At 39.3% G+C, this 26379-nt stretch overlaps 1 protein-coding gene across 3 annotated transcripts in view; it reads left to right on the top strand.

Annotated features, from left to right (window-relative positions):
* The window catches only part of NPY5R (neuropeptide Y receptor Y5), a 45644-nt gene extending 20915 nt beyond the window's left edge, over positions 1-24729 (top strand). For 2 of the 3 annotated variants that reach the window (XM_072120351.1, XM_072120359.1), the window contains exon 2: positions 21160-24728. In XM_072120351.1, coding sequence (XP_071976452.1) covers positions 21169-22548 — 1380 coding nt within the window. In that variant the 5' untranslated portion in view covers positions 21160-21168 and the 3' untranslated portion in view covers positions 22549-24728. Of the gene's footprint in view, positions 1-21159 lie in introns of all 3 variants that reach the window. The other variant, XM_072120365.1, reaches the window with a different exon arrangement.
* The last annotated feature ends 1650 nt before the right edge of the window (positions 24730-26379 follow it).

The following is a 26379-nucleotide window of genomic DNA, read 5'->3' as shown; positions in this document are numbered from 1 at the left end:
GCCGAGGCCCGCCGTTTGCCCCAAAAACCAGGGCAATTTTTTTTACTAAAGGTTGTTGATTTTTTTTTACTTTTTCTGATTGAAATTTTTAAATCCTATTATATGGAAAAAACTTTATGCGGGTCGTGTAAATTCCACTTGAACATACAATGATCCAGCACAAATCTTCCTAAAAATAAAATTCCTTTATTGAGACATTGTTTAAAACATCATGGCTAGACAAAAATCGCCAACGCGTTTTGAGGGAGTCCCCCCTTAGTCATAGCTAACCGAAACCCCAATATACTCTACCCCAATATAAACCCCAATATACTGTAGTTCTGCAAACAATTAGGAACTGTCAGATTATGCAGAGTATTTTGACTGTGATGGTTACCCCCAATATAATGCACCAAGGCACAGGGCACACAAACATGAAGAAGGCAGATAGGTGTACAGACATCACAAATCATGGCCAACATCTTCAGCAGCTGCAATAAGGATTAAGAGGCTTCCAGTGACCCACTAAGTGATCAATCACACTATTGCCAGTATACTGCCAGGCACAAGGCTATCCGATCCTATTCTAACAGTGACCCTATAGCTTATTATGTCCGTACACACAGTCTCTTTCCCAAAGCAAACCAGGAAATCTTGCCTTTAAGGTGACTGTGACATCTCACAGGGGGCGGGTAGCTGCTGATTGGCTCTCAGCACATATTGACATGTGATGTAGTGTCCCTGGCCTTTTTTATATCTTTGTTCAGCTGAATTTTTGGGAAACCTTGCTTTATTGAATTTCCATGAAATTCACATTTGTGATGAATAGAAGTTTAACTGACGTTTAGATTGAATTACACTTCATCCGAATCGTTTCGATCATCTCTAGCACAAACACTTTATCATGATGCATTCATTCATGAAAGAAATTACCTTTTTACACTAAATGATTAAACAATTCATAAATGACTAAATCATTTTATAGACACCCAAACTGAGACTAAACGAAAGAGCGCTAGTTTAAAAAATGTGAAAATGTGCATTTCTAAACCACAATTAAGTCCCAGTAAATAATACCTACATACATTATAGAAAAATTATATGCAAAAAACATGCAGATGAATCCAAGATTAGCATTACTTTCTTCATTGTTCAACCCTTTTGGTCCATCTTACATATACTATAACCACTGTACCCCATTTATATGGACAATTATCACCTATGTTATAAAATGTTTTCTTTTCGTGTTTCCTTTTAGCATAGAGGGACCCTAACTAGAGATGGGCAATTCGATTTTAACAAATCGGAATTCGTATAGAATTTCATGAAAACTTTGGTTTGGCACAAATCCAAAGTTTACGGTCATTCGTGGGAAGAATTTTTTTTTTCTCCACTTTATTAGCAAATTGGCCATGAGCACAATGTGTTACATGGGGCAGAGAACTCTGGGAAGAAGAAAGGAACACCCTTGATCGCATGTGCAGACATGTAAGCCAATCAGCAACCGGCTGGCTTATGTGATGTCATAGCCCTATAAAAACAGACGGCCATTTCCAATCCCGTCATTTCTCTCTGCATGTGCTGTCCAGGGTGTCAGTTTTGGGGGTTCTGTATTGCCCAAATTTTAATAGTTTTTTGTTGAGAAAGTAGATATCAAGAAATCCGTGTCAAATCCACGTAGTTGATTAACCAATATGTCAGACAGAGAGATGTCAGGGGGAGCAGGCACAGGTTGCAGCACAGTAAGGGGACGTTGCAGCAGGGGTGACTTTGGTGGCCAGAACTTCTGGTGCCATCTAGCAGCAGTGTGTGGATCAACAACCTAAAGGTACTCGATTGGTTGACTAGGTCATCCACTTTCTCCCAAATGACATCTGACTACCCCAGCCAAGAGGCCGTGGGTTCGTCAGCTACAACCCTTAGTTGGCATGGCCCAGGATCAGGTCAACGGCCCTCACTTGCCCTCAACCAGCCTCTGTCCTGTTCATTTCCCTCAGCCAGAGATCTACTAGGTGGTCTGGAGCCACTATACAAGGAGGATGCACTCTTTGAGGACAGTCAGCAGCTGCTTGGCAGTGAAGAGGTGGGGCAGACATCTGCTGCTTCATGCAGTAGGTGGGAAAGTAGAGATGTGGAGAGTGGCACGGGAGGTTATGTTGCACTTGCAATTAGTCAGGCTGTGCATACTGAGAATAGCAGTGACAGGAAAACACAAATCGATGATGATGTAGCCAATCACAATTGGGAGCTGGGTGAAGCAAGGGCTTCATCATCATCGTCGGCAGAAGAAGGTGTCAGCTTGCATGTCAGGCAGCTAAGCAGGCAAGAAGTCGCTACTGTGGCCAGTAGTCACTCAGTACAGAGTGTTGGTGGTAAAATCACCAACTAGGCGTTGTGGCAGTTTTTGTTAAGACACACGAACGTGTATATATGTAGCATCAGTGGGCAGAAAGTGAAGCGTGGCCAGGGAGCTAACGTTGGCACCACGGCCCTGCATCAACACATGCAGCGTCACCATCCAATTAGCTGGGAGAAAGGTGTCTCAGATGTGGTGGTCCATCCTGCCGCCGCAGTAATAGCAGCAGCACCTGGTGGCACACATGCAATTTCAGCCAGTCAAGGCTCCAGCACCTTTGCCAAAGGGAGCTGTTTGTCTTTGACATCGTCTACCAGTCCAAATGTTCCTGCTCCTCGCTACACAGGATGCCAGCAGTCGTTGAACGAGGCGATTACAAAGAGACAACTGTATGCGTCCAGCCATCCTAAGGTACAGAAGCTGATCGTGCTCCTATTCAAGTTGTTGGTACTGCAATCCCTCCCTTTCCATGTCGTGGACTCTGCACCCCTCAGAGGACTAATGGCTTGTACCAAACCGAGGTGGACAGTTCCAAGTCAAAATTTCTTTTCCAAAAAGGCAGTACCAGCCCTTCACAAATATGTAGAACAGAAGGTGTGCCAGTCCCTGAGCTTATTGGTTTCTTCCAAGATGCACGGCAGTGCTGACGTGTGGAGCTGTAACTACGGTCAGAGTCAGTACATGTCCTTTACGGCCCAGTGGGTGAATGTGCTTCCTGCTCAGCCACACCGACAACTTGAACAGGAGATGCCGCTTTCTCCTCCACCTTGTCAAACTGCTGCTGCTGCGCCAATGTCTTCCTCCTACTTCTCCACCTCCACCTCAGCCTCCACAAGTCCTTCTCCACCACCACCTAAGCCTCCACAAGTGCTGCTTCATCATACCACATGTGCAGGGCACAGCACTGTCATACGGTTCTACACCTGGTTTGCCTGGGACGAAGTCAGACAGGGGAGGGACTGCTCCGCGTCATGCAAGAAGAAATCAATGTGTGGTTTTCTCTGTGACAACTGCAAATCGGAACCATGGTGACAGACAGACAATGGGAGGAACATGGTGTCCGTGCTGCACCGAGGAGGGCTGGTCCATCCCCCTGCATAGGAGTGGTCATGGAGAGTGATCCTCAGGAATAGATTCACAAGCCTGGAAGAAGGTGCAGGCTGGGATGTAGCTGTGTCCAGATATGGAAGCTGCAGCTGGGTCCTGGGTGTTCTGTGTGTAGCACTGAAGGTGTGCGTCACACTATCTCTCTGGTCACTGACAACCAGCAAGGTGTGCTCTCTAGGAAGAGCTGGTGGTTAAATGGTTGTGCTCTCAGAGGTTTCTGGAACTCCAGGCTGGTAAGAGAGCTTGACCCTTCCTGTCCAGGGGTTTTGTTATTCGCTGGTCAGATGGTGGCTCACTCTCCGATCACACACATGAAGGAATACAATTGAGGGTTAACTTTAGCATAGTTAACCCTTGCATTCACAAGCAGGATCTACCGCTGTTACCCCCTGATGACCAGGTATAGAACCTTCCTGGAGGGTTCGCGACTCCCTCTGTCAGCTCCTAACCTAGAGAGGGCACTGTTCACACCTACCCCTCTGACCATGTATTGGCAGGAGTGTTGCATTTCCATTTTTCATGATCCATTTCTACTGTAGATGAGAATCTCTGTGTAATTGAAATTCAGGCATCTTTTCCAAGGCATTATGCTAGTCTTTTAGTCCAGCTGTGAACCTTCTGGCCTGTTCTGAGAACACAAAAAAGACAATGTGAAGCATGTGATAGCACAACCAATGTCAGAAAAAAACAAACAAACAGCAATAGGTGATGTAAAACTATGAGTGATTGCTACGAAAAAGTTAATATATGACTAATAAAGTATTAACACATAATTAATAATGGAAGTTGACAGAAAGGCAATAATCTTTATTTTCACTTTGCATCAACCTTGTACGCTGTAAATTGTACGCTGCCTCTGAGAGGGATATGTCAGAGTTTAGGTAAAATCTAAAATAAATTTGTGTAAAATTGATTTAAAATACTTTAAATGTATGGCTGTGCTGCTGCTTTCATACAGAGAAAACAAATTGGCTGATATGGGGCACTAAGAAAACAAGTTGCAATTCCTAAATGAAATATAATAAAATGTTAATACTTTTGGAAAGAAATTTAAGTGATTAGTCAGGAAAGTGACTATTACATGAATAGTCTGTTTATGACCACCCACCGTCTTTACATGAGGGGTAGTGCAGGTACCTAGTCTGCTACATGGTCTTTTGGCATTGCTGCAGTTTCTCCAGCTCCTGCATGTATTGCAGGATCAGTGTGGATCTCCATCTATAAGAGGCAGCCTGGGACTCTAGAGAAGTTGTTTATTACTGCTTCTGCAGTCTCCTGGAGCCCTAGATGAGCACAATGTAGGCAGGGTCACTGCCTCTATAGACCCAGCGGTTATGTTATTGCCAGGTGTGAAGGGATTAAGCAGAGCAGCTGGGTCTTATCAGACTCAGTACAGGTCTGCCCAAGACCTTTACTCCCACAGGGGGTTATTTCTCCCTCTAACTGGGGCTCTTATAGATGCCGCAATGGATGTAAAAAAATGTGTTATTACTGAATTGGTGGTGAGGAATATGGAAAAGTCATGTTAAATGCACCAAGATAGCTTGCACCACTTCTGTTGTCAAGATAAAGGAACTAAATGCACAGAGACTAGCTGGAAACCAAGCTGCCTACTATTCAAACTGAGATTATCATCACATGCTTTTTTACTGCATGTAGACCGATAGAAGTAAAAATTACGACAATGAAACATATAACTCAATATGAGATATTTAGATTGTCCCTAAATTAGTTCTGTGCTAATGTGCTAACAGATTGCAATATGCTTTCATTGTAAATACTGTCATTAAAGGGAACCTGTCATCTCTGTTTGCAAAAATTTAGTCTTGGGCAGGTTCCCGTAGAGAGCCCTTATAGCACAAGGGCACCTTTTTTTCTCCAAAAAAAATCTGTGCTCACAAAAGGATAAAATGGACATTGATTCTCTGCCTGGTATCCAGGCACCGAATCCAGCGAGTATGGCCGCTTGCTCTCACCTCTGTATGAAATCCACACCTCACGCCTACACATTAGACACCGGTGGCTGCCATGCACAGTGAGCGTCAGAGTGGTTGTGTCGGACGGCTCATGCACATGCGTGGCTTCCTACTTAGCAACACTAAGCAGAAAGCAAAGCTAAGCAGGAAGTCGTGCATGGCAGCCACAGACGTCTAATGTGTAGGTGTGATAATTGGGCCGGGTGACGTAGGGAAAGGAGGTGTGGATTTCATTTGAGGTGAGAGCAAGCCGCCAGCCTCAAGCATATGGACTACGCCCACTTCGACTCACTGGATTCTCTGCCTGGATACCAGGCAGAGAATCAATGTTCATTTTATCCTTTTGTGAGCAGAGTTTTTTTAAGTGAAAAAAGGGTGCGCTGATGCTAAAAGGGCTATTTGGAACCAGCACAAGACTAAATTTTTGCAAACAGTAGTGACAGGTTCCCTTTAAGACTACATACATGGTATCAAGAGTTTTCAGAGAAACAAGAGTCAATAGAATTAGGATTATCAGTTATTTAAAAAGACTAGAATTACTACAAATACTACTTCCACTGCTACTCTGACAGCTCCATACCCTCACAACCATGCCATAGCCAATCTCACCCTATAACAAGAACATGTGGACTGGAGTGCAGACATTGATTGAGATGGTTGGAACACTTACTTTGTGAAATGACCTCTAACGCCACTATTACTCTTCAGCATTGTGTGTAACTCGTCCATTTGTATATGGGTCGATGGGAAGATTACTTGATTGATTTTTGTTTCCATATTTCTTGTAAACAGAAAAAGAATTAAAGGCTAATCACTTAGATGTGGGCTAATGAAACAGACTGGTGAGAGATCAAAGTAGCAGGTTGTAGACAGAAATCACTTGTTACACTGAATAATTAGCTGTTGTCTATATTTAGAGAAACTCACTTCTTCCTCCTCCACTCTTACACCCTCCACTTCGAGTAGAACGAGTAGCAGGAAAACTGCTGAAGAACTGTAGGTCACAGAACAGGGCAATTAGCAGTGAATGTACTTGTCTTACTATGTACTGGTCACATAATGTGAGGTACATAATCATTTTTCAGGCAGTATCTAGAAAATGATACCAAACACATTGGGGTTGTAGTCAGCTCTATCTAGATAATGCTCATTGAAGGATACTGAATGTAAGTATAAATACAATATAAAGTAACATCAATATAAATATATAACATATGTAAACTTGTATCAGTTACCTGATCATTGAACTATGCACATTATCACAAAGATAGGAAACAATTGCCAAAAATATTTAATAAATAGTTTACTTTTCAGAAAGCATTGCATGAATCAATATCCTAAGCAACATAAGAAGCTTTTTGTATATTTTTGTGAATGTTATTGTATCCCTGTACCTACTTTTTTCCTTTCCCTCTCCAACCACATTATGCTGAACATGTCCTTGTCTATAATGAACATATTACATATAAGTACATAGAAATCAATAGGGGGGGGGGGGGTAGCAAATAAGTAGGAGTTCAGAGAGAGACAACTTGAGCCTGCATTAGCTGACGGGAAGCTTTATATCTCATCTCAAGTGCTGTATTAGGGGAACTTACAATCTTCTATATAAGGAACCCCTCAAATATTTTCCCACAAGAGAGGTTAAACTCTAAAGTTTGTAGCTTCTGAGTTCACATTTTCTCCCATATTAGATATTGGTACCATATTTGCCAAGACTTAGTCTTGTAGAACAGAACTCATCTTCATGGAATCCTAAATTATTCGAAATAAGGGTCTGTCTTCCCTTGCACCTAATTCTATTAGAACAAAGAGGTGTATGCCATTTGCACCTGGTGATTGGGCTAATTTAGTGGGTTTGATGTGAAGCTTCCCAAGTTCTTCAGTAAAATAGGAAATTGTATATTGGAATTTATAGGATTTCCCTGATAGACCATTAAATAATTATTTATTTATAAATACATTTGAAAAATAATGTATTACTTTTCATTTCCATTTATTTCAGTTTCTATTTTTGCTACTTGTATTTGTCTTTTACATAATTTATTTTCCCCCTATAACCATTGAACACTTGTTTTCTGTTTCTACCTTCTTGTTATTTTTATTATTTTTTGCCTACCAAACTGTATTAGCTTAATACAAAGGTCCTGTTATCAATGGCAAAGTCAACTCAGTTCTCCAGGAACCCAAACATCTCCTTCCTTCACCTGCTCATAAGCCACTTGCGTGTGACATGTGGAACGAATAATATTTCAGAAAACACTATTTTTGAGGTTCTTGCCTTGACTTTAAATTCTTAAAATCAATTTCTAGATTTGTAATATAATTGCTGCCAATACACAACATGACCACTTGTCCTCCGCATCCCCACCCAACAATCTGTCTACCTGGTCAGTGATATGCCAATTGCAACTTTTTCACCCATTTTCAATCAATGTATCCCCAGATACTACAGGAATTATGTACTGTAATAGACCACCAATTGTTTTGAATATTTGAAGATTCCCTAAACAGGTTCTGTTCTACAAGACTGGTGCTTAGCAAATGTGGTGTCAATGTTCAAAAAAGGATCAAAAAGTGATCCTGAAAACAACACATCTGTGAGTTTAACTTTAGTTGTGAGTAAAATATTTGATGGGTTTGTTAGAAATGCTATTCTGGAGCATCTCATTGTACATAACCTTATAACCCAGCATCAGCGTGGCTTTATGAGGGATCGGTCCTGTCAAACTAATCTGGCTTCTATGAGGAAGGAAGTTCTAGACTAGACCTGGGGGATGTTGCACATCTGGACTTTCCAAGGAATTTAATATTGTACTACATAAAATGTTGGTATATAAAATGAGACTGTGGGGACTATGGGAAAATCTGTGTATTTGGGTTAGTAATTGGCGTAGATAGAGAACTTTTTCAGGCACTTTTTCCACTTGTGCACTTCTGCATAGTGACTGGAGGACAGCCTGCTCATAAAATATGTACCTGACATGCAGAAAGACCTAATGTTATGACCTGCTTAATGTTCGTGGTGATGATTTTGGACACAGTTGCTGGAGAGGCATGTTTGGTTTAATCCTCTGTGGAATAGCATTTAAGATGAGATATCCAGACCTGACATTACTATTGCTTTGTTGACCTGGCATAGTTTCCTCTGTGGGAATGAAACATGTTCCAATGTCTATTGTCTATTATATCGTTTTGGTGGAAAAAGTAAAATTAATAATCAGGTTAAATTTTGAATATAAAGTTACCTAATTCTATAATTATTTTATACAAAACCATGACATTTTTTCTTTCTTCAATGCTGAGCTAAAAACATTTTAGTTATATAATGTTACAAATTACTCATATTACTATGACGTGAGATATATGTGAATCTAAATATTTGCAGCATATGTCGCTTGTTGGTATATTTCCCTTTTAGTTGTTCAGGTGTCAGTCCTAATCTTTCAACAAATAAGGATATGTTATATCATTATTGACTACAAGAAGCTATAGATTATTTTTAACAATTTATTGTCATATGGTTTCATGAAAACAGCTGTTTAGCTGTGATAAGAGCATTAACAATCTGTGACCACAGCTTTGAAGTAAGGATGAACATATGTTTGTACTATTGGGAACTGAAATATCAGTAATATTGTATGGCATCTCCATAATACATTACAATATGAAATTGAATTAAATATGCCATAATCCAAGTATGACATATAATGCTCCAGTCCTTTTGTCCCAACAGTTGTGTGCTTGGCTTAGCTGAGTAGACAAGAGAAATCGGCTGCTGTCAGTAATTTATGACCATGGCTTATCTTCTGGGGAACAAAAGGACTGGACATGCTAGAATCCAACCTGGATTATCCCTCTTTCCCCTGATATATGTCAACAAGTAAGATTGGGAGACTCCCATAGCCAGTTGTCATATAATGTGTATTGGTACCTACTGTATATGTGAGTTCATTGAGACGCTATAGATGTCTATAAGTTTCACACTATGAAATTGTACAATATAGACATGAGGGCAGATTTACTTACTTGGTCCTGTCGCGATCCCACGGTGCATTGTCCAACAAGGATTGGGTCTGCCGCGATTCACTAAGTTCGTGTTCCCGAGTTCCTGCATCCATCGCTTCTGCACCGAGGTCAACCGGAGCTCACCTGCTTCTTCCTGGTGCAACACAATTCTAATTGTTAAATCTTGTGCATTGTCCGAATCCGCCGGGTTGTCCGACGACCCGCCCCCCCCGATTTCTGTCGCGTGCAAGCCGGTGGCGATAGGCCAAAATCCGGTCACGTGCGCCAAAATCCTGGGGGAATTCGGCACTTAACGGAAATCGTCTGGAAATCCGACGAAAATGCGTCCAACAGACCCTTAGTAAATGAGCCCCATTGTGTAGGGTCATAAAAAAAAACATTTCGATGACTTGTGATATTGGAAGATAGTTGAAGCTCTCCCATGAATATCACAAAGTAAGCCATGTGTACAGATACCAAGGTACTATTGGATGTCAAAGTTTTCTGTTAGTGCCATGTTAAAGCTTTGACATGACAGAGCTTTGCAAAAGCAATCACAGTTAATAGAATGTAGTTGTTGATAATCAAGAAAAAAACTGATCTTGTTTCAGAAAATAATTCTACTGTTCAAGTATTTACCCTCTTACACTCCATGTTTAGTACCTTTGGAAACTATTACAGCATTCAGTTTCTTTATATAGATCTGTCGTACTGGACCCTGCATCCAAACAAGGTGTAAAACCTGTCTTGACATAATGACTACTGACAGGAAAAAGATTCCCAACTCCAGTAAGGATTACATCATCCCAAGTTTCTTCACCTGCACCTCACACAATGTGGTCTATATAATTGTGTGTACCAGATGTCATACTGGAGGCCTATATGTTGGTGAAACAGGGAAGCAACTGAGAAGGATGAACTCTCGCCGTCACAACATAAAAGAAAACAGGACAGATTTTTCTATGCCAAAACACTTTTGCAGCCCTGACCACAAGATGAAAGATTTTAAAGTCCTCATATTAAAAGGCAATTTCAAATCTCAGAGAGGAAGTACGGTCTGGGAGTATAAATTGTGTGTCACAGGGATTTATGTCTTTTATGACTCTTAAGGAATCTGCTTAACAGACTTGATTGGGTCATCACTGGCATGGACCAGATCTCAATCAAGGGACAATAAGCAGCTCACTCCCCACATTTATCACTTTGATGTAAAATTCTGGTGCAGTTTAAAACTCTCATGTTCTACTTTACACCTTCATATAGTTGTTCTAAACTGTGCAAAATGTTGCATAAAGTCTAAAAATATATGGCCTCACAGGCTCTTTTCTGCCCAACCACACCTCTCCAAGAGACCATGCCCCATTTTAACAGACCACGCCCCTTTAGTCGGACAAGTCGGGAAAGAGTTAAAAACAGGTCTTAGAGTCATGACAAATGTGCCAGAAAGCATTTTCTGGTGCAAATTACACCAGAAGTCTGGTTGGCTCAACAAATCTCTCCCAGTGTGTCTAAACATTCTTTACAGACCTGTATGTCTACTGTATGCTACTGTACAAAGTTTGTGCACATAACAACATGGAGTATATTAGTATTGAAACTATTCATTTGTTTTTACTTACATAGTACATAATACGCATAAACTGGATATACTTTTTAGAGAATTTATTTCTGCAGGTTTAAACAATCCAATGAATTTGACTTTAAAGGAAATCTATCACCATCATCAAGGAATGTAAACCGAGCACACTTACACGCTTGTGTGTCCCCTCCACTCCTTTAGCTTCTTTTTAGCTTCTTTTGTTTCCTTTTTACAAAAAAAAAAAGATTTAAAAAATATGCAAATGAGCCTGCAGGTAATAATGTTTCAAGCCTTTTTTTTTAAATTAGGGCATAATCTAAAAGAAGATCCTGTCAGGGAGGACACAAACCTGCATGTAAGTGTGCTTGGTTTACAATCCCTGATCCTGGTGGTAGATTTCCTTTAACTAAACATTGGATTCACATTATCATGTACAGCCCCGCAGCTGAATTTGTTTTCGACAAAAAAATAAAGAAATTGCAAACAAGGTAGAACATTGTCAACACAGAGTGAATATGAGCCAGACCAATTTTATGTGGATGTTGCTTTGAATTATAGAAATTATTGTCTGTAATCAACTCCTACCATATTTATGTGCCCTCTAGTTAGTATTTCCTATCTAATTACGCTGAATAAGAAAATACCAGGAATACAGGCAATCTTATGGAAAGTCTCCAAATAATCTGTCAAACAATTTTAAATTATCTTGATCAAACAGTATAGTGGTGGCAGGTTATAGCCATTAATCTCAATTTGATTTTGTCTAGGATGAGTTCAACAAGAGATGTAGGGAGACGCTGAATCAGAGAACTGTAAGGTTTTAAAAGCCATTTTATAGCGATATTACAGAAGGTTATAAGATAAATGAACTGTGTAGATTGAGGACAAATATCTTACTTTTATGTGCTCCTCACTCATGTCTTTAAATACTCGTTCCACTATGTCTCTCTACAGATGGATTTAAGAAGTTGACATTTTAGCAGAGGACTGTTAATAGTATCAACTGGAGATGAATTTTCTTTAGATAAAGTTTAATTTATTAATGGCTGACTCCCTTTTATTGTTTGTGTGTTTCCTTTTTTGCTACCATGTAAAAGCCAAGCTCTTTGAGTGCTTATTATCTATAGGATAAATAATACTTCCAGGTTCACTATTATGTATTCCATACAATGTATTGGAAACCTGTGGAAAAAATCCAAAATAAGCAATTTTGTCATTTTCTTGAAGGCATAGTTTTAACAGCTTGCACTTGTTTAAATAACATAACCCCTTTATTTTTGGGGTCAGTACAGTCACAGATGTAAAGATTTTTTTGTACGTTTCAATACCTTTAAAAATGTATATGTTTCAAAAATATTTTTCTGTATTTCTCTGTCGAACTTCCTGTTAATACATTTACTGTATGGACACTAAATACATTAACTTAGTAAGTGTTAAATAGTCTAAAGGGAACTCTGGTACAGGCAGTCCCTGGGTTACGTACAAGGTAGGTTCTAGGTTTGTTCTTAAGTTGAATATTTCAGAACTGGAATGTTTTATATTTGTAGCTCCAGACAAAATTGTTTTTTTCCCTTGTGACAATTGGATTATCAAAATTTTGTGGTGTCATGTGTACATGGGTAATCAATAAAACTTCATTACAGACACCTTACTGCTGATCATTGCAGCCTGAGTCTAAAGTAAGGCATCCAGAAAGCTTCACCAGAGGTCACAGTGGGCAAAGTGGTCCGTTTTTAACTAAGGGGTCATCTGTAAATCGGGTGTCCTTAAGTCGGGAACCGGCTGTAATTTTATGGGTAAGGGACAATGGTCTGAACGAATGAGTTGCTCACATGTGCCTTATGTTAATGGTACTTCTCTATGCATAATCTTCTGGTATTCAGAGATAGGGTTCTAGAAGGAACTATTACATGCTCTAAGATATTATTAATTTCTTCTAAATTTGTGGCAGCTAGCAATGATTTTGTGTAGCCGCCAAACATTTAGTTTATTTGTAAATGATCCAATAAAATTTATGATGCTTTTCTTGTACATTCATATATCCATCTGGCAGATGACTACTGTCAGCCTGTGTTTGCAATCACCTGCCAGCTCTGCTAATGTCTCCAATATTCAGTAACTGCCCTGGCTGTTTGCCAGTTTTGAACATTTTAGCAGCTCCAGTACATACACTGTGTGGTCATGTTTAAAATTGATGCTTTCGTTCATTAATCTACTCTCAAACACTGAGAACATTCTTTAACAACATATTTTGACACATTGCTGAATATAGAACTTCAATAATGAAATAAAAAGAAAATACCAAACTAAGGGTTGAAAATAGAGCACTAGGGCTCAGCATGTTGAGTTCAGTTTTACCATAAAACTGGTGTCTTCCCAAGCATTGCCAAAAATGTACTCACCGTGACTTCTGCCAAAATTATTATAATTGATAAAAAAAAATAGATCTAATTATGTAAACGGTGTCCTGTAACTTCTACAACATTCATTGGGTTGAAAATTGTGAGGCAAGAAATATAAGTTTTTCTGATAGTCCCTTTTGTTTAAAGTCTCATTTGGATGAACATGTTCCTATGTCTGGGTGAGCACAAGTCAGTACACTGGAGAGCGCTACTCAGCCTTCCCCTCTCCATAGAGACGTGCAGGGCTGGAGCCATCCTATATTTCTCTGTGCAGGGTCATGGTGACTGGGTACCACAGTCCCCATTTACGCCTATGCACATTCTTCTGAAAGCACTCTAAGAGATCCACTTTACCACATTAACCTTTTAACCGTGTCTTTAGGAAATCATTTTTTGGAGGGATTGCATGAGGTTGATTTTTGAGAGTGGCAGCTTCAGACAGTTGTGCTGGACATAGAAAATCAGATATTTATAGTATTCAGCCACCACTATCTGCTGATTTTCTGTGGCTTGTTCTGACGGTTGTCTCGGATGAGAGAATTCCTTTTAGTCACACTTTATATCATCGAAGTGGAACTTGCACAAGTTGATAGACTTCTCTTGTAGCTTCTTGGCTGCTAATCATTGCGAGAAGAGCAATGTGGAATAGTTAAAGAGGTACGTCAATAATTTGGAGTGGCTGTCTGCACATGCATACAAGCGCCACTCACTTTTGTGAGAATGAATTGAGTGGCATCCTGCATTAGTAAACTATTACTTCATGCAGAGGGGAAAAGGAACCTTTTTCTCACGATTGCCTCAGGCAAAGATACCCTATACAGTGGATTAAAAAAAATTGCTAAAAAATCACCCCTTGACGTATCTTATGGTTTAATATGAGCTGTGTGCTACCAACAAAACTCTTAGCTTGGCATGGAGGAGATTACCAGGGAGACTATTGTAAAGCTGGCTTTCATAAACTTCTTTCTAATTTGCAAGAAGATAAGAAAAAACTTGTGGTACTCTCTGTAGGAGAGATTTTCTTTATTAGCTACTCATATAGTTATATTACACTCACCGGCCACTTTATTAGGTACACCATGCTAGTAACAGGTTGGACCCCCATTTGCCTTCAGAACTGCCTCATTTCTTTGTGGCATAGATTCAACAAGGTGCTGGAAGCATTCCTCAGAGATTTTGGTCCATATTGACATGATGGCATCACACAGTTGCCGCAGATTTGTCGGCTGCACATCCATGATGCGAATCCCCCGTTCCACCACATCCCAAAGATGCTCTATTGGATTGAGATCTGGTGACTGTGGAGGCCATTTGAGTACAGTGAGCTCATTGTCATGTTCAATAAACCAGTCTGAGATGATTCCAGCTTTATGACATGGCGCATTATCCTGCTGAAAGTAGCCATCAGATGTTGGGTACATTGTGGTCATAAAGGGATGGACATGGTTAGCAACAGTACTCAGGTAGGCTGTGGCGTTGCAACGATGCTCAATTGGTACCAAGGGGCCCAAAGAGTGCCAAGAAAATATTCCCCACACCATGACACCACCACCACCAGCCTGAACCGTTGATACAAGGCAGGATGGATCCATGCTTTCATGTTGTTGACGCCAAATTCTGACCCTACCATCTGAATGTCGCAGCAGAAATCGAGACTCATCAGACCAGGCAACGTTTTTCCAATCTTCTGCTGTCCAATTTCGATGAGCTTGTGCAAATTGTAACCTCAGTTTCCTGTTCTTAGCTGAAAGTAGTGGCACCCGGTGTGGTCTTCTGCTGCTGTAGCCCATCTGCCTCAAAGTTCGACGTACTGTGCATTCAGAGATGCTCTTCTGCCTACCTTGGTTGTAACGGGTGGCGATTTGAGTCACTGTTGCCTTTCTATCAGCTCGAACCAGTCTGCCCATTCTCCTCTGACCTCTGGCATCAACAAGGCAATTCCGCCCACAGAACTGCCGCTCACTGGATGTTTTTTCTTTTTCGGACCATTCTCTGCAAGCCCTAGAGATGGTTGTGCGTGAAAATCCCAGTAGATCAGCAGTTTCTGAAATACTCAGACCAGCCCTTCTGGCACCAACAACCATGCCACGTTCAAAGGCACTCAAATCACCTTTCTTCCCCATACTGATGCTCGGTTTGAACTGCAGGAGATTGTCTTGACCATGTCTACATGCCTAAATGCACTGAGTTGCCGCCATGTGATTAGCTGAGCAGTTAACGAGCAGTTGGACAGGTGTATCTAATAAAGTGGCCGGTGAGTGTATGTAGGACAGTAGCATGCTCCTGCCAGTCGACAAAACAACCATTTCACAAACGTCACACTTGACGCTTCATCCAGGTGTGTTGCTTATATGGACCATATGAGTATCTGATAAAGAAAATTTCTACTATGGATTGATGAGTGCTGTGTAATTTCTTAGATTGCAAATGGAAAAGGACCTGTATATGCAATTGCTACATAACATGAGAAAGCAATGTATTAACGCTTGGTACTTAAAATAACCTACCTCCTTATCGCAGTATATGACATGTGCATTGCTGGTTCTATCTTTTTTTTTCCTTCAATAGACTATTTTATGAAATTCTTTTGTATGTAACATATTCTATGTAATGTTTATAATGATAAGGAAGTTACTCGTCTATATTTTTAAGCAAATTTATAGACTCGTAACTGTGAGAAAAGATATCATAACCGAATCCATTATAAAAATTGCTATTGTTAACATATTTTTGTTCATGAGTTGATGTAGGCTCAAAAATGTTGCTTGGTTACTGCAAAAATTATCGAGCATTGTTGAAGTTTATCCAAATATCTGTTAGGGAAATATTTGACATTGTCATTGCAGTAGGTTTACCAATACTGTCTACAGAAAACCGCTATACAACATAATCTGTTATTTTATTACACATTTTGTGTTTTAGGTATAGTAGTAATTGTTTATTCAATTCAATTTAAGGAAAAAGATGAAAAACATTGAACCATAAATAAAGTAGAACGTATTGTTTGGCCGGAGTATTTTTATGCATGCAAATCAGTAATTCCGCCTCAAATGTGTATTTTCCAGCCACAGATACTTCCTTGAGTGTGTATCAGCTATAGATCCTCTGAGAAAAGTGTAAGACAGCCTCTATGGCTAACGACATTTGAGATATGTCCGGGTTTCTAGAAGACATAGCTTTGAATCTCTGGCTCCTAGAATCTAATGTTTCTAGGTGCCAGGGATCTGGAGACATTCATGTTTAAAGTAACAATTTTGGGTGTGACTTCTATATATATATAGAAATCACTCCTGACTGTCACTTTAATAGTTTATATCTCTGTGTTTCTAAGTGCCAGGTACAAGTTACAGACCTCTGAAATGTCCCCCTTCCCCTCTAGCTTCTAAGTCAGCAGATTGTAGGAAGAATCTGTAGTAGGCTGCACAGAGGAGCTTACAGCTCACAGATAAAGCAAATATTGACTTTATCTGTAGCTAAAATTTGGAAAAAGTAACCCTAACAATGTGCTCCCATATATTGAGCAATCATTTTATACATAATGGAGGGAGAGAATGAACAACAAATCCTCTTTGAGTAAGGTGGCTACAGAACTTGTCCAAAATGTAACAAGAAAAACATACATATTCCTAAATAAAATATTTATTTTATGCCTCCATTATTTAAATTTATGTTGTAACGTTTTTTTTTTTATTTGGGTTATAGTTGTGTAAGGGAATGTACAGTAGTCTGTGTGAAGCTTGGTGCAATTTCATGCACAATTTGTTTAGCGCGGCCAAGGATTTAACATATTTAGCATATTTTAGTGAATATACACATGTGGGGTATACTCGTATATGAACGCCTTACATCTTACCGTTTTTAGGAAAGCACATATTTTTTATCAGGGTTGTTTCTAGGTAATTTTTGTACAGGGCAAATCTCAAAAAATAGCCCTCTCTTCCCTGAGGTTATTAAAATATATACAATGTGCCCCGATTTCTATTATAAACAGCCCCCCACAAATTAAAATTATTAGAGACATGTATTTATGCACGGATTGTATTGTATGCTATGCTAACCCACTAAGTTACATTAGAAAGTGCTCCCCCCAAATTAACTCTAATGTATACAGTGCCCCCCTTTGATTAAAATGTACAATGTCTTCCAAATTATACAATTTTGTCTTCCATTAATTATTATACTAGCGATTTACATATATACTTCACCAGAACAAAGCTTAGTACATAAATACAGCACCAGCATGGAGTCTACACTCACCGGCCACTTTATTAGGTACACCTGTCCAACTGCTCGTTAACACCTAATTTCTAATTAGCCAATCACATGGCGGCAACTCAGTGCATTTAGGCATGTAGACATGGTCAAGACAATCTCCTGCAGTTCAAACCGAGCATCAGTATGGGGAAGAAAGGTGATTTGAGTGCCTTTGAACGTGGCATGGTTGTTGATGCCAGAAGGGCTGGTCTCAGTATTTCAGAAACTGTTGATCTACTGGGATTTTCACGCACAACCATCTCTAGGGTTTACAGAGAATGGTCCGAAAAAGAAAAAACATCCAGTGAGCGTCAGTTCTGTGGGCGGAAATGCCTTGTTGATGCCAGAGGTCAGAGGAGAATGGGCAGACTGGTTCGAGCTGATAGAAAGGCAACAGTGACTCAAATCACGCCACAGCCTACCTGAGTATTGTTGCTGACCATGTCCATCCCTTTATGACCACAATGTACCCAACATCTGATGGCTACTTTCAGCAGGATAATGCGCCATGTCATAAAGCTGGAATCATCTCAGACTGGTTTCTGGAACATGACAATGAGTTCACTGTGCTCAAATGGCCTCCACAGTCACCAGATCTCAATCCAATAGAGCATCTTTGGGATGTGGTGGAACGGGAGATTCGCATCATGGATGTGCAGCCGACAAATCTGCGGCAACTGTGTGATGCCATCATGTCAATATGGACCAAAATCTCTGAGGAATGCTTCCAGCACCTTTTTTAAATCTATGCCACGAAGAATTGAGGCAGTTCTGAAGGCAAAAGGGGGTCCAACCCTTTACTAGCATGGTGTACCTAATAAAGTGGCCGGTGAGTGTATATATATATATATATATATATATATATACATATACATATATATATATATATATATATATATATATATACATATACATATATATATATATATATATATATATATATATATATACATGATGCATCTGCAGGGGCTGGCAGGATATATATTAGGGGGATAGACATGCTATGTACTGGGGGGGGCAGGGGCCTGGCAAGCTATATTTTGGGGGGCAGGGGCTGGCAGGCTATATAATGGAGAATATGGGATGGTCAGCTATATACTGGCTGGAGGCTATGACCAATGCATTTCACACCCTAGGCTTATACTCGAGTCAATAGATTCTCCCAATTTTTTTGCGTTAAAAGTACCTTGGCTTATACTTGAGTATATATGGTACATTGTGCCCCTCTCTATTATATATATATATATATATATACATGATGCATCTTTATTTATATCATTGATCCCATGCTGTTTACCACTAAGGCATCACCCTGCAGGATGGGAGATCTGCACCCAACCACCACAGAGAGAAAATGAGAGAATTAATAAAACAATAAATATTCAGAACGGCAGCTTAAAATCAAACTAACCCCCCCCAATTATATAGGGATCCAGTGCACTGCCCCCCCCCCAGTATACAGATATCTAACACACTTCCCCCAGTACATACAGGAAGCCAGTACACTGCAGCCCCCCTAGTATACAGGGAGCCAGCACACAGCAGCCACCCCCCAGTATACGGGCAGCTCCAGCCAATGCAGCCGCCCCCAGAATGTAGACAGCCTCCTCCTGCTCTCCAGTATATAGGCAGCCCCCCCCCCCACTTCCCAGTATATAGGCTGCCCCACCAATCCTCAGTATAAAGACCCCTCCCTACCCCCAGTATATAGACAGCCCCCCACTACTCAGTATATAAGCAACCTCCTACTCACACTTCTCAGTATATAGGCAGCCCCCTCACCCCCCAGTATATAGGAATCCCCCCACTCCCCCTTATATAGGCATCCTCCGGCTTGGTGGAAGAAACGGACCTGATCTTTATATAAGTATTCTGGATTTGTCCATATATTTAAGTGGAAATGTTTCATTTTGTGCAATATTTGCATTTTATCACAGTTTACTGCAAAGATGCATGAAGGTGGTTGTGTGTATTAATAAAAAAAATTATTTTGTATACATTGTAGGCTGTGATCATATAAAATATGATTTTGACAGGATAGGAGCTCTTTACTTGGTGTGGTATATATTTTTAACACATTTGTGCATTGCAATCCAAAATTTAATGGCTTTTACTTTAGCATTTTTGGGGGTGTAAATTCTCATAGTTTGAGAATTGTGGTATTTATAAATTTGCTGACTTATTATATTTACATTCCTTAAATTTGCTGACTTATTAGTTTTACATTCGTATTTGTGTGTCACCCTCCGCATTGATGACGCATTTTATTTAATATTTTGTGTTTGTCACAAAGTTGCATGATGCTGTCAACTGTCTAAAAAAAACAAATGCAATCAAAAGATTTTTTTTAAAAAAACAATAGGATTTACAGGTGCCTTTACTTTTTAATCTGTTAATTTGCTATATTTTGCAGGTTGAAACGCTCTTAACATTTCTAGTGAAAAATCTAATTTTTGGTTATTTCAGTTTTAGTGATTTTGTGTATCTGTGAACTCACATGTTCATCTATTACTATTAGCAGGTATGGAGCAAATTGTATGAAGGTTCCTATGTTTATAAACTCTTTAATGCTATTCTGAAAATGAGAGAAGTGCCTGTTTTCAGAAAATGTATTTAAGTTGGGGTTCAGTATTATTCTTTATGCTGTACTTTTGGTTTTATTTGTACACGTTGAAATGGTAAATATTGCTCTGTCCAATAATGCAACAAAGTTTCCAGAAACGCCCAGCAGGGAAAAGGTTAAGAGAAACACGATTGGAGGTCAAATGTATTTATGAATAAATAGAGTACTTTGGGAAACCTCCACATTTTGATCCACTAAAGGTTGAAATGTTATTCTCTGATGTGAAGTGTGTGCCCACTAGAGATGTCGTTAGATGCATAACACCTAACAGCATGTACAATTAAAGCCATTAAAAAATTGGGTGCCAAGCACAGACCCCATATGACAGAATTCACAAACATGTGTGCCAAATTGTGTGCCCCCCCCCCAAGACAGATAGATAGGTAGATAGATAGATAGATAGATAGATAGATAGATAGATAGATAGATTTATAAATACTGATTTGTAATACTGTATGTGTGACATGGTCAGCTCACTACTACAGTCAGCCATCCCGAATAGGTGAATTTTTTATCTAGCTCATTATGTTGACTGTTCTCTAACATTGCCTTATCACTAGCTAATCCTTTCTCTATATAAATTGACCCTGTAGGTTGTTATAGCAATTTCCTTGATAAGTGCACTTTTTAGGCTTAAAATACTTTTTTTTTAAACTGTTACTATGGTTGTGTACATCTTTTCATGCTGTATTGCTTTGTGCATCCTAATTATAATTTGTTATGTCTATTCTCTGTGACTGTGTTTTATGTGTATCTTATTGAAATTGGACTTTTGTAACTCTAGAACCCAAAACCAATCAATAGTCCTTCAGCTTTTAGAAGTGAATGGTTTTTTTTGTACATGGGTTTAGTAATTGCTTTTCTTTGTGTCTTAGGACTGTGAAATGGATTTGGACATAAAAGACTTTAATAACCGAACTGTTATGAAAGAAGAAAACAGCACCTTTGCAACATCAGCAACTAATTTTCCAGCTTGGGAGGATTACAACAGCAGTGTAGATGACATACGATACTTTCTTATTGGACTATATACATTTGTGAGCCTGCTTGGATTTATGGGAAATCTCCTAATCCTCCTTGCTATTTTTAGAAAACGCAAGCAGAAAACTATAATTAATTACCTCATTGGAAATTTGGCTTTTTCAGATATTTTAGTTGTGCTGTTCTGCTCACCGTTTACCTTGACATGTGTGTTGCTTGACCAATGGATCTTTGGTGAAGTCATGTGTCACGTTGTGCCCTTCCTCCAGTGTGTCTCGGTTCTGATCTCTACACTAATGCTCATGTCTATAGCCTTGGTGAGGTATCACATGATAAAACATCCCCTTTCAACAAATTTAACTGCAAATCATGGATACTTTTTGATTGCCACTGTCTGGACTCTTGGTTTCACCATATGTTCCCCTTTACCAGTCTTTCATAAAATTATAAACCTGAGAGAAGCATTCAATTTAGAACCACTGATGAATAGTTATCTTTGTGTCGAGTCATGGCCATCTGATTCCTACAGAATTGCATTCACCATTTCCTTATTACTGGTACAATATATTCTGCCATTATTTTGCCTAACAATAAGTCATACAAGTGTTTGCAGGAGCATAAGTTCAAGATTACCAAACAAAGAGATAAAAGTGGAAGATAATGAGATGATCAATTTGACTCTTCAACAACCAAAAACAAATAAATCAGAGGTAGAAATTTGTAGCAGTCGGAAGTGGAGCTATTCTTGTGTACGGAAACATAGAAAACGTTACAGCAAAAAGACAGCAAGTGTTGTCCCAGCGATATTAAGACGACACCAAGAAAGTAATACTGGGGACATCCCCGAAACATCTACCACCGAGCGGAGCCACACCTTACCCACGAGCATCCACACTAGTGTCCACACTTTACCTTCAAGTGTTTATCTACCAGGAGTCCCCATATGTTTTGAGATGAAGCCTGACGAGAATTCTGAGCTAAATAACCTTAACTCTGTATCTAAATCCATCACTCGGATAAAGAAGAGGTCTAGGCGTGTTTTTTGTAGACTAACCGTATTGATCTTGGCTTTTGCTGTCAGTTGGATGCCACTCCACCTCTTTCACCTTGTAACTGACTTTAATGCCAATCTAATTTCCAATAGGCATTTTAAATTAGTTTATTGCATCTGCCACCTGCTTGGCATGGTCTCCTGTTGTCTAAATCCCATACTCTATGGATTTTTAAATGATGGTATAAAAGCAGATTTAATGTCACTCATCCAGTGTTTCCAGATATCGTAGGCTGATCCAGCTGTTGCAGTTCCTTCTCTTTAAACATATCATTTGGATACAGGGTTTGAAGTTGAGTTCTACTTCATGGCATAATATTTTGAGAACTGAGTAAGTGGATGGTTTCAGCTAAAATTAACATTACATATTAAATATATATATTTGTATATGTGTTACCAGGCTGCATATGATCTCTATGAGGTCTTTTTTAATCTCTTTATTGCTGTAAAAAGAGACAATGTTCTGCAAATTGGTGTTACCTTTGATATAATCTGTATATGTGGCATAGCTCTATATAAGATCTCCTTTCATGTAATTAAAGCATTCACCCTTAGATCTACCACTTAAAGGGAATGTTTTACCGGTAAATGTTCTTGTGTTAAACATATTTTTAAGATTTTTTTTTCAATTCTGTTGATGATTTCTATACAGCAGAGACATTTACTCCACAGATAATAATACAACATCATAGAAAACAGCACTATTACTACTAATATCAGTTAGTATAAAGGATGATGTCACAACTTATGTACACCCTCCCTACACAGGGGATGCCGATAAAACTCTGTATACATTGGAGTAACTTGAAGCTTTTGGACCCCAGTGTAAAGTGTGTGGCGGGACCCGACAATAATGTATGTTTTATCGTACTAGCATTCTCATATGGGAAAGCGACCTCTTATGGGCCGCCTAAGCCTCTTGGGCCCGGTTGTGACTGCACCCTCTCAAGTTGCGGCCCTCTCCAGTTTAAGGATGCCCAGGGCCAGGAAGCTGCAGTAATGCAATAAATGCTGGTAATAGAGCCCAAGCCAAGTGGCAAAATCTCATCTTTAACCAGGAATAAAAGAAAACAACTTTAAAGTAAATATAACAGGATTACAAAGAGTGTTTTATTCATATTTAGTTTTAAAGGGGATTTGTCATAAGATTTTCACAAATACAGCTAGTGACAGGTTTACATAGAGCCCTTTTAACTAAATAGCATCATACTTTAGCTTGACATCACCCTGGTCTCATGACATGAAGTGCTCAATGATGTAACAAAACTCTCTCTCAAGGCACTGTGTAAAACATTTAACATCAAATAATAAGTAAACAGAGCTGTATACATCTGTAGTTCAATATTGGCAGACACTCCCTAAGTATAAGTTCTATACAGCAGAATGCCCTAGCAGTGAGATCTGTCAATCAAGAATAAGGAGGCAGGGCAATGTTAGTCAAATTTAATATGCAGGACTCCATTAATATCACTGGACTCACACCAGGTGATTTGCATATAAGTTTACAAACAGATTTTTTTTTACATTACAGCCATGATAAGGAACCATTTAGGGATCAGGGCAATGATTTTTAATCATGTTTTTTATAAAGGACTAATTTTGGGTGGGTTAATTTACATGTGAGGTTCTCTTTAATGAGTCAAAAAACTCAGACATACATATCCTCAAAAAAGCAACATTTTATAGTGGAGCTTTAATTTTTTCATTGGTCTTGTTTACATGGTATGAGACTTGTTGCTAGCTAAACAACAATGTTCTAACCTGCATTACTGGGTGAACTTCATTTGTAATTGTGAATAAATAATTGCGCTTGTCAAATAGTAATTTATATTTTTCAATTATTTCATACTGTATTAAAAAGCTTTAAATATATTTTAGTTTATGTGGCTTTGCTGTGAAAATAATAAATAAAATGTATTATATATATTGTAATATTGTAAGACAATTTTTCTTAGATATTTCACTATTCATGTTTGATCATGTTGCTTTATATTAACACAATAGTTAATTAGAGAGTATTTCATTTCAAGAAAATCTACAACAAAAGAGCATTTATCTGGTTAAAACATTTCTACATTTATAGGCTACAGTTAAATGAAACAACTACTGAAGATTCATACTTTATGATTTAGAAAGTGAATGGTTGAACACATAAACCACTTTTGTATTTAGATATATTGTTATCTATTCTTTGTTTCATTGAAAAGATATGACATGAGAGGACATGTATTCATTTACAGCAATTTTGTCATATTGTTGTCTTTAAGCAGGAAGGAAAAGATAGTTTATGAAATTGAGTATTTTAAACAATACATAAGCAAAAGAAATGTGTCAATAACCTAAATGATTGAATAAAAAATTAAAAGAATGATAACTCACTAATAGCTGGATAGATGGGTAAATGGCCAGAGATCAAGTAATAGAAGCAGCTAGTAGAGAAAGCAGGAGCATGGGAAAGGAGTCCTCATTAGTCCATTTTGGAGGCCATGGCCATCCAACATAATCATCTAGTTAAGACTCTGGCTGCCGTTCCTGTATCAGAGTATGTGTGTGGAGCTGGAGAAGAGAGAGCGGGATTTACAGGTGCAGCAGAGGAGGCTCTGACCATCTCTGTCCACTTCTTGCTGCTCTTGTTCCTGCTGTAGGGGCAGGGGTCACAGCACATGCTCTGTGTGATTAGCAAGGAATTAGGAAGCTGTAAGTACAGCACTAAACTGTGTTCCTCTCTCCTCCCTTTTTCAATTTCTGCATCAGCTGTTTATCAGCTGCAATTGTTTTTATCTTGTTATGTGAATTATGTATGTATATGTATATTTTAAGTGTCTGTGTATGTGAGTTCACGTGTGGTAGAATATATGTATTTAAGTGTATTATGTGTGTGTTGAGGATGTTAATGCATGCCGCTGTGTATGTATGTAATAGCATATTTGTATGTAAATAATTATGTGTCTATTAGAGATGGGCGAATTTATTCGAATGAAGTGGAATTCAATACAAATTTCACAGAAAATTCAATTCGTTATGAATCTGAAGTTTACGCTGATTCGTGGGAACGAAGTCTTTTTTAAATGGTCACGAGCACAACGTGTTACATGGGGCAGAGAACTCTGGGAAGGAGAAAGAAACACCCATGCAGACCTGTAAGCCAATTAGCCACCAGCAGGCTTATGTGATGTCACAGCCCAATAAAAACTGTCAGCCATTTGCAATCTTGGCATTTCACACTGCATGTGCTGTCTGTAATGTCCAGCTGCTTCTACTATACTGTGCTGTAGTGATTTATGCCCCTCTCCCAGGGTGTGCATTTAGTGGGATCTCTATTCCCCAAATAGCAGCTCTTTTTTGTTACTGAAGGCACTAGGAAGAAATCTCTTTCATATCCACACAGCTGCTGTAGTAATTTCTGCCCTTCTCCCAGTGTGTGCGTTAAGGGGGATCTGTAAACCCCAAAAAGCTGTTTTTTTTTTGTTTGTTACTGAAGCCACTAGGAAGAAATCTGTGTTATATCCGCACAGCTGCTGTAGTGATTTCTGCTCCTCTTCCAGGGTGTCTGTTGTGGGGTTTCTGTATAACGCAAATTCCCATATTTTTTGTGTTGCTAAAGTTGAGAGCAAGAAATATGTGTCAAATCCACAAAGTTGATTAACCACTATGTCAGACAGAAAGGTGGTAGGTGGAGCAGGCAAAGGTCGCAGCACAGTAAGGGGACATCGCAGCAGGGGTGAATCTGTGAGGCCAGAACTGCCGTTGTCATCTAGCAGCAGTGTGTTGATCAACAAACCAAAGGTTGTTGATTGGTTGTCACCCAATTCCTCAAATATAACACCTGACAACCCCAGCCAAGAGTCTGTGGGTTCGTCAGATACAACAATTAGTTGGCATGGCCCAGGAGCAGGTCAGCGGCCCTCACCTATCCTCAACCAGCCTCTGTTCTGTTCTTTTCCCTCAGCCAGAGAGCTACTCAGTGGGCTCAGTGGCACTATAAAGTGAGGACGAAGTGTTTGATGACAGTCAGCAGATGCTTGGCAGTGAAGACGTGGGGCAGACATCCCCTGCTTCGTGC

Source organism: Engystomops pustulosus, chromosome 1, assembly GCF_040894005.1.
Source record: "Engystomops pustulosus chromosome 1, aEngPut4.maternal, whole genome shotgun sequence".
NCBI classification, from domain to species: domain Eukaryota; kingdom Metazoa; phylum Chordata; class Amphibia; order Anura; family Leptodactylidae; genus Engystomops; species Engystomops pustulosus.
This window is presented reverse-complemented; position numbering and strand designations above follow the sequence as displayed.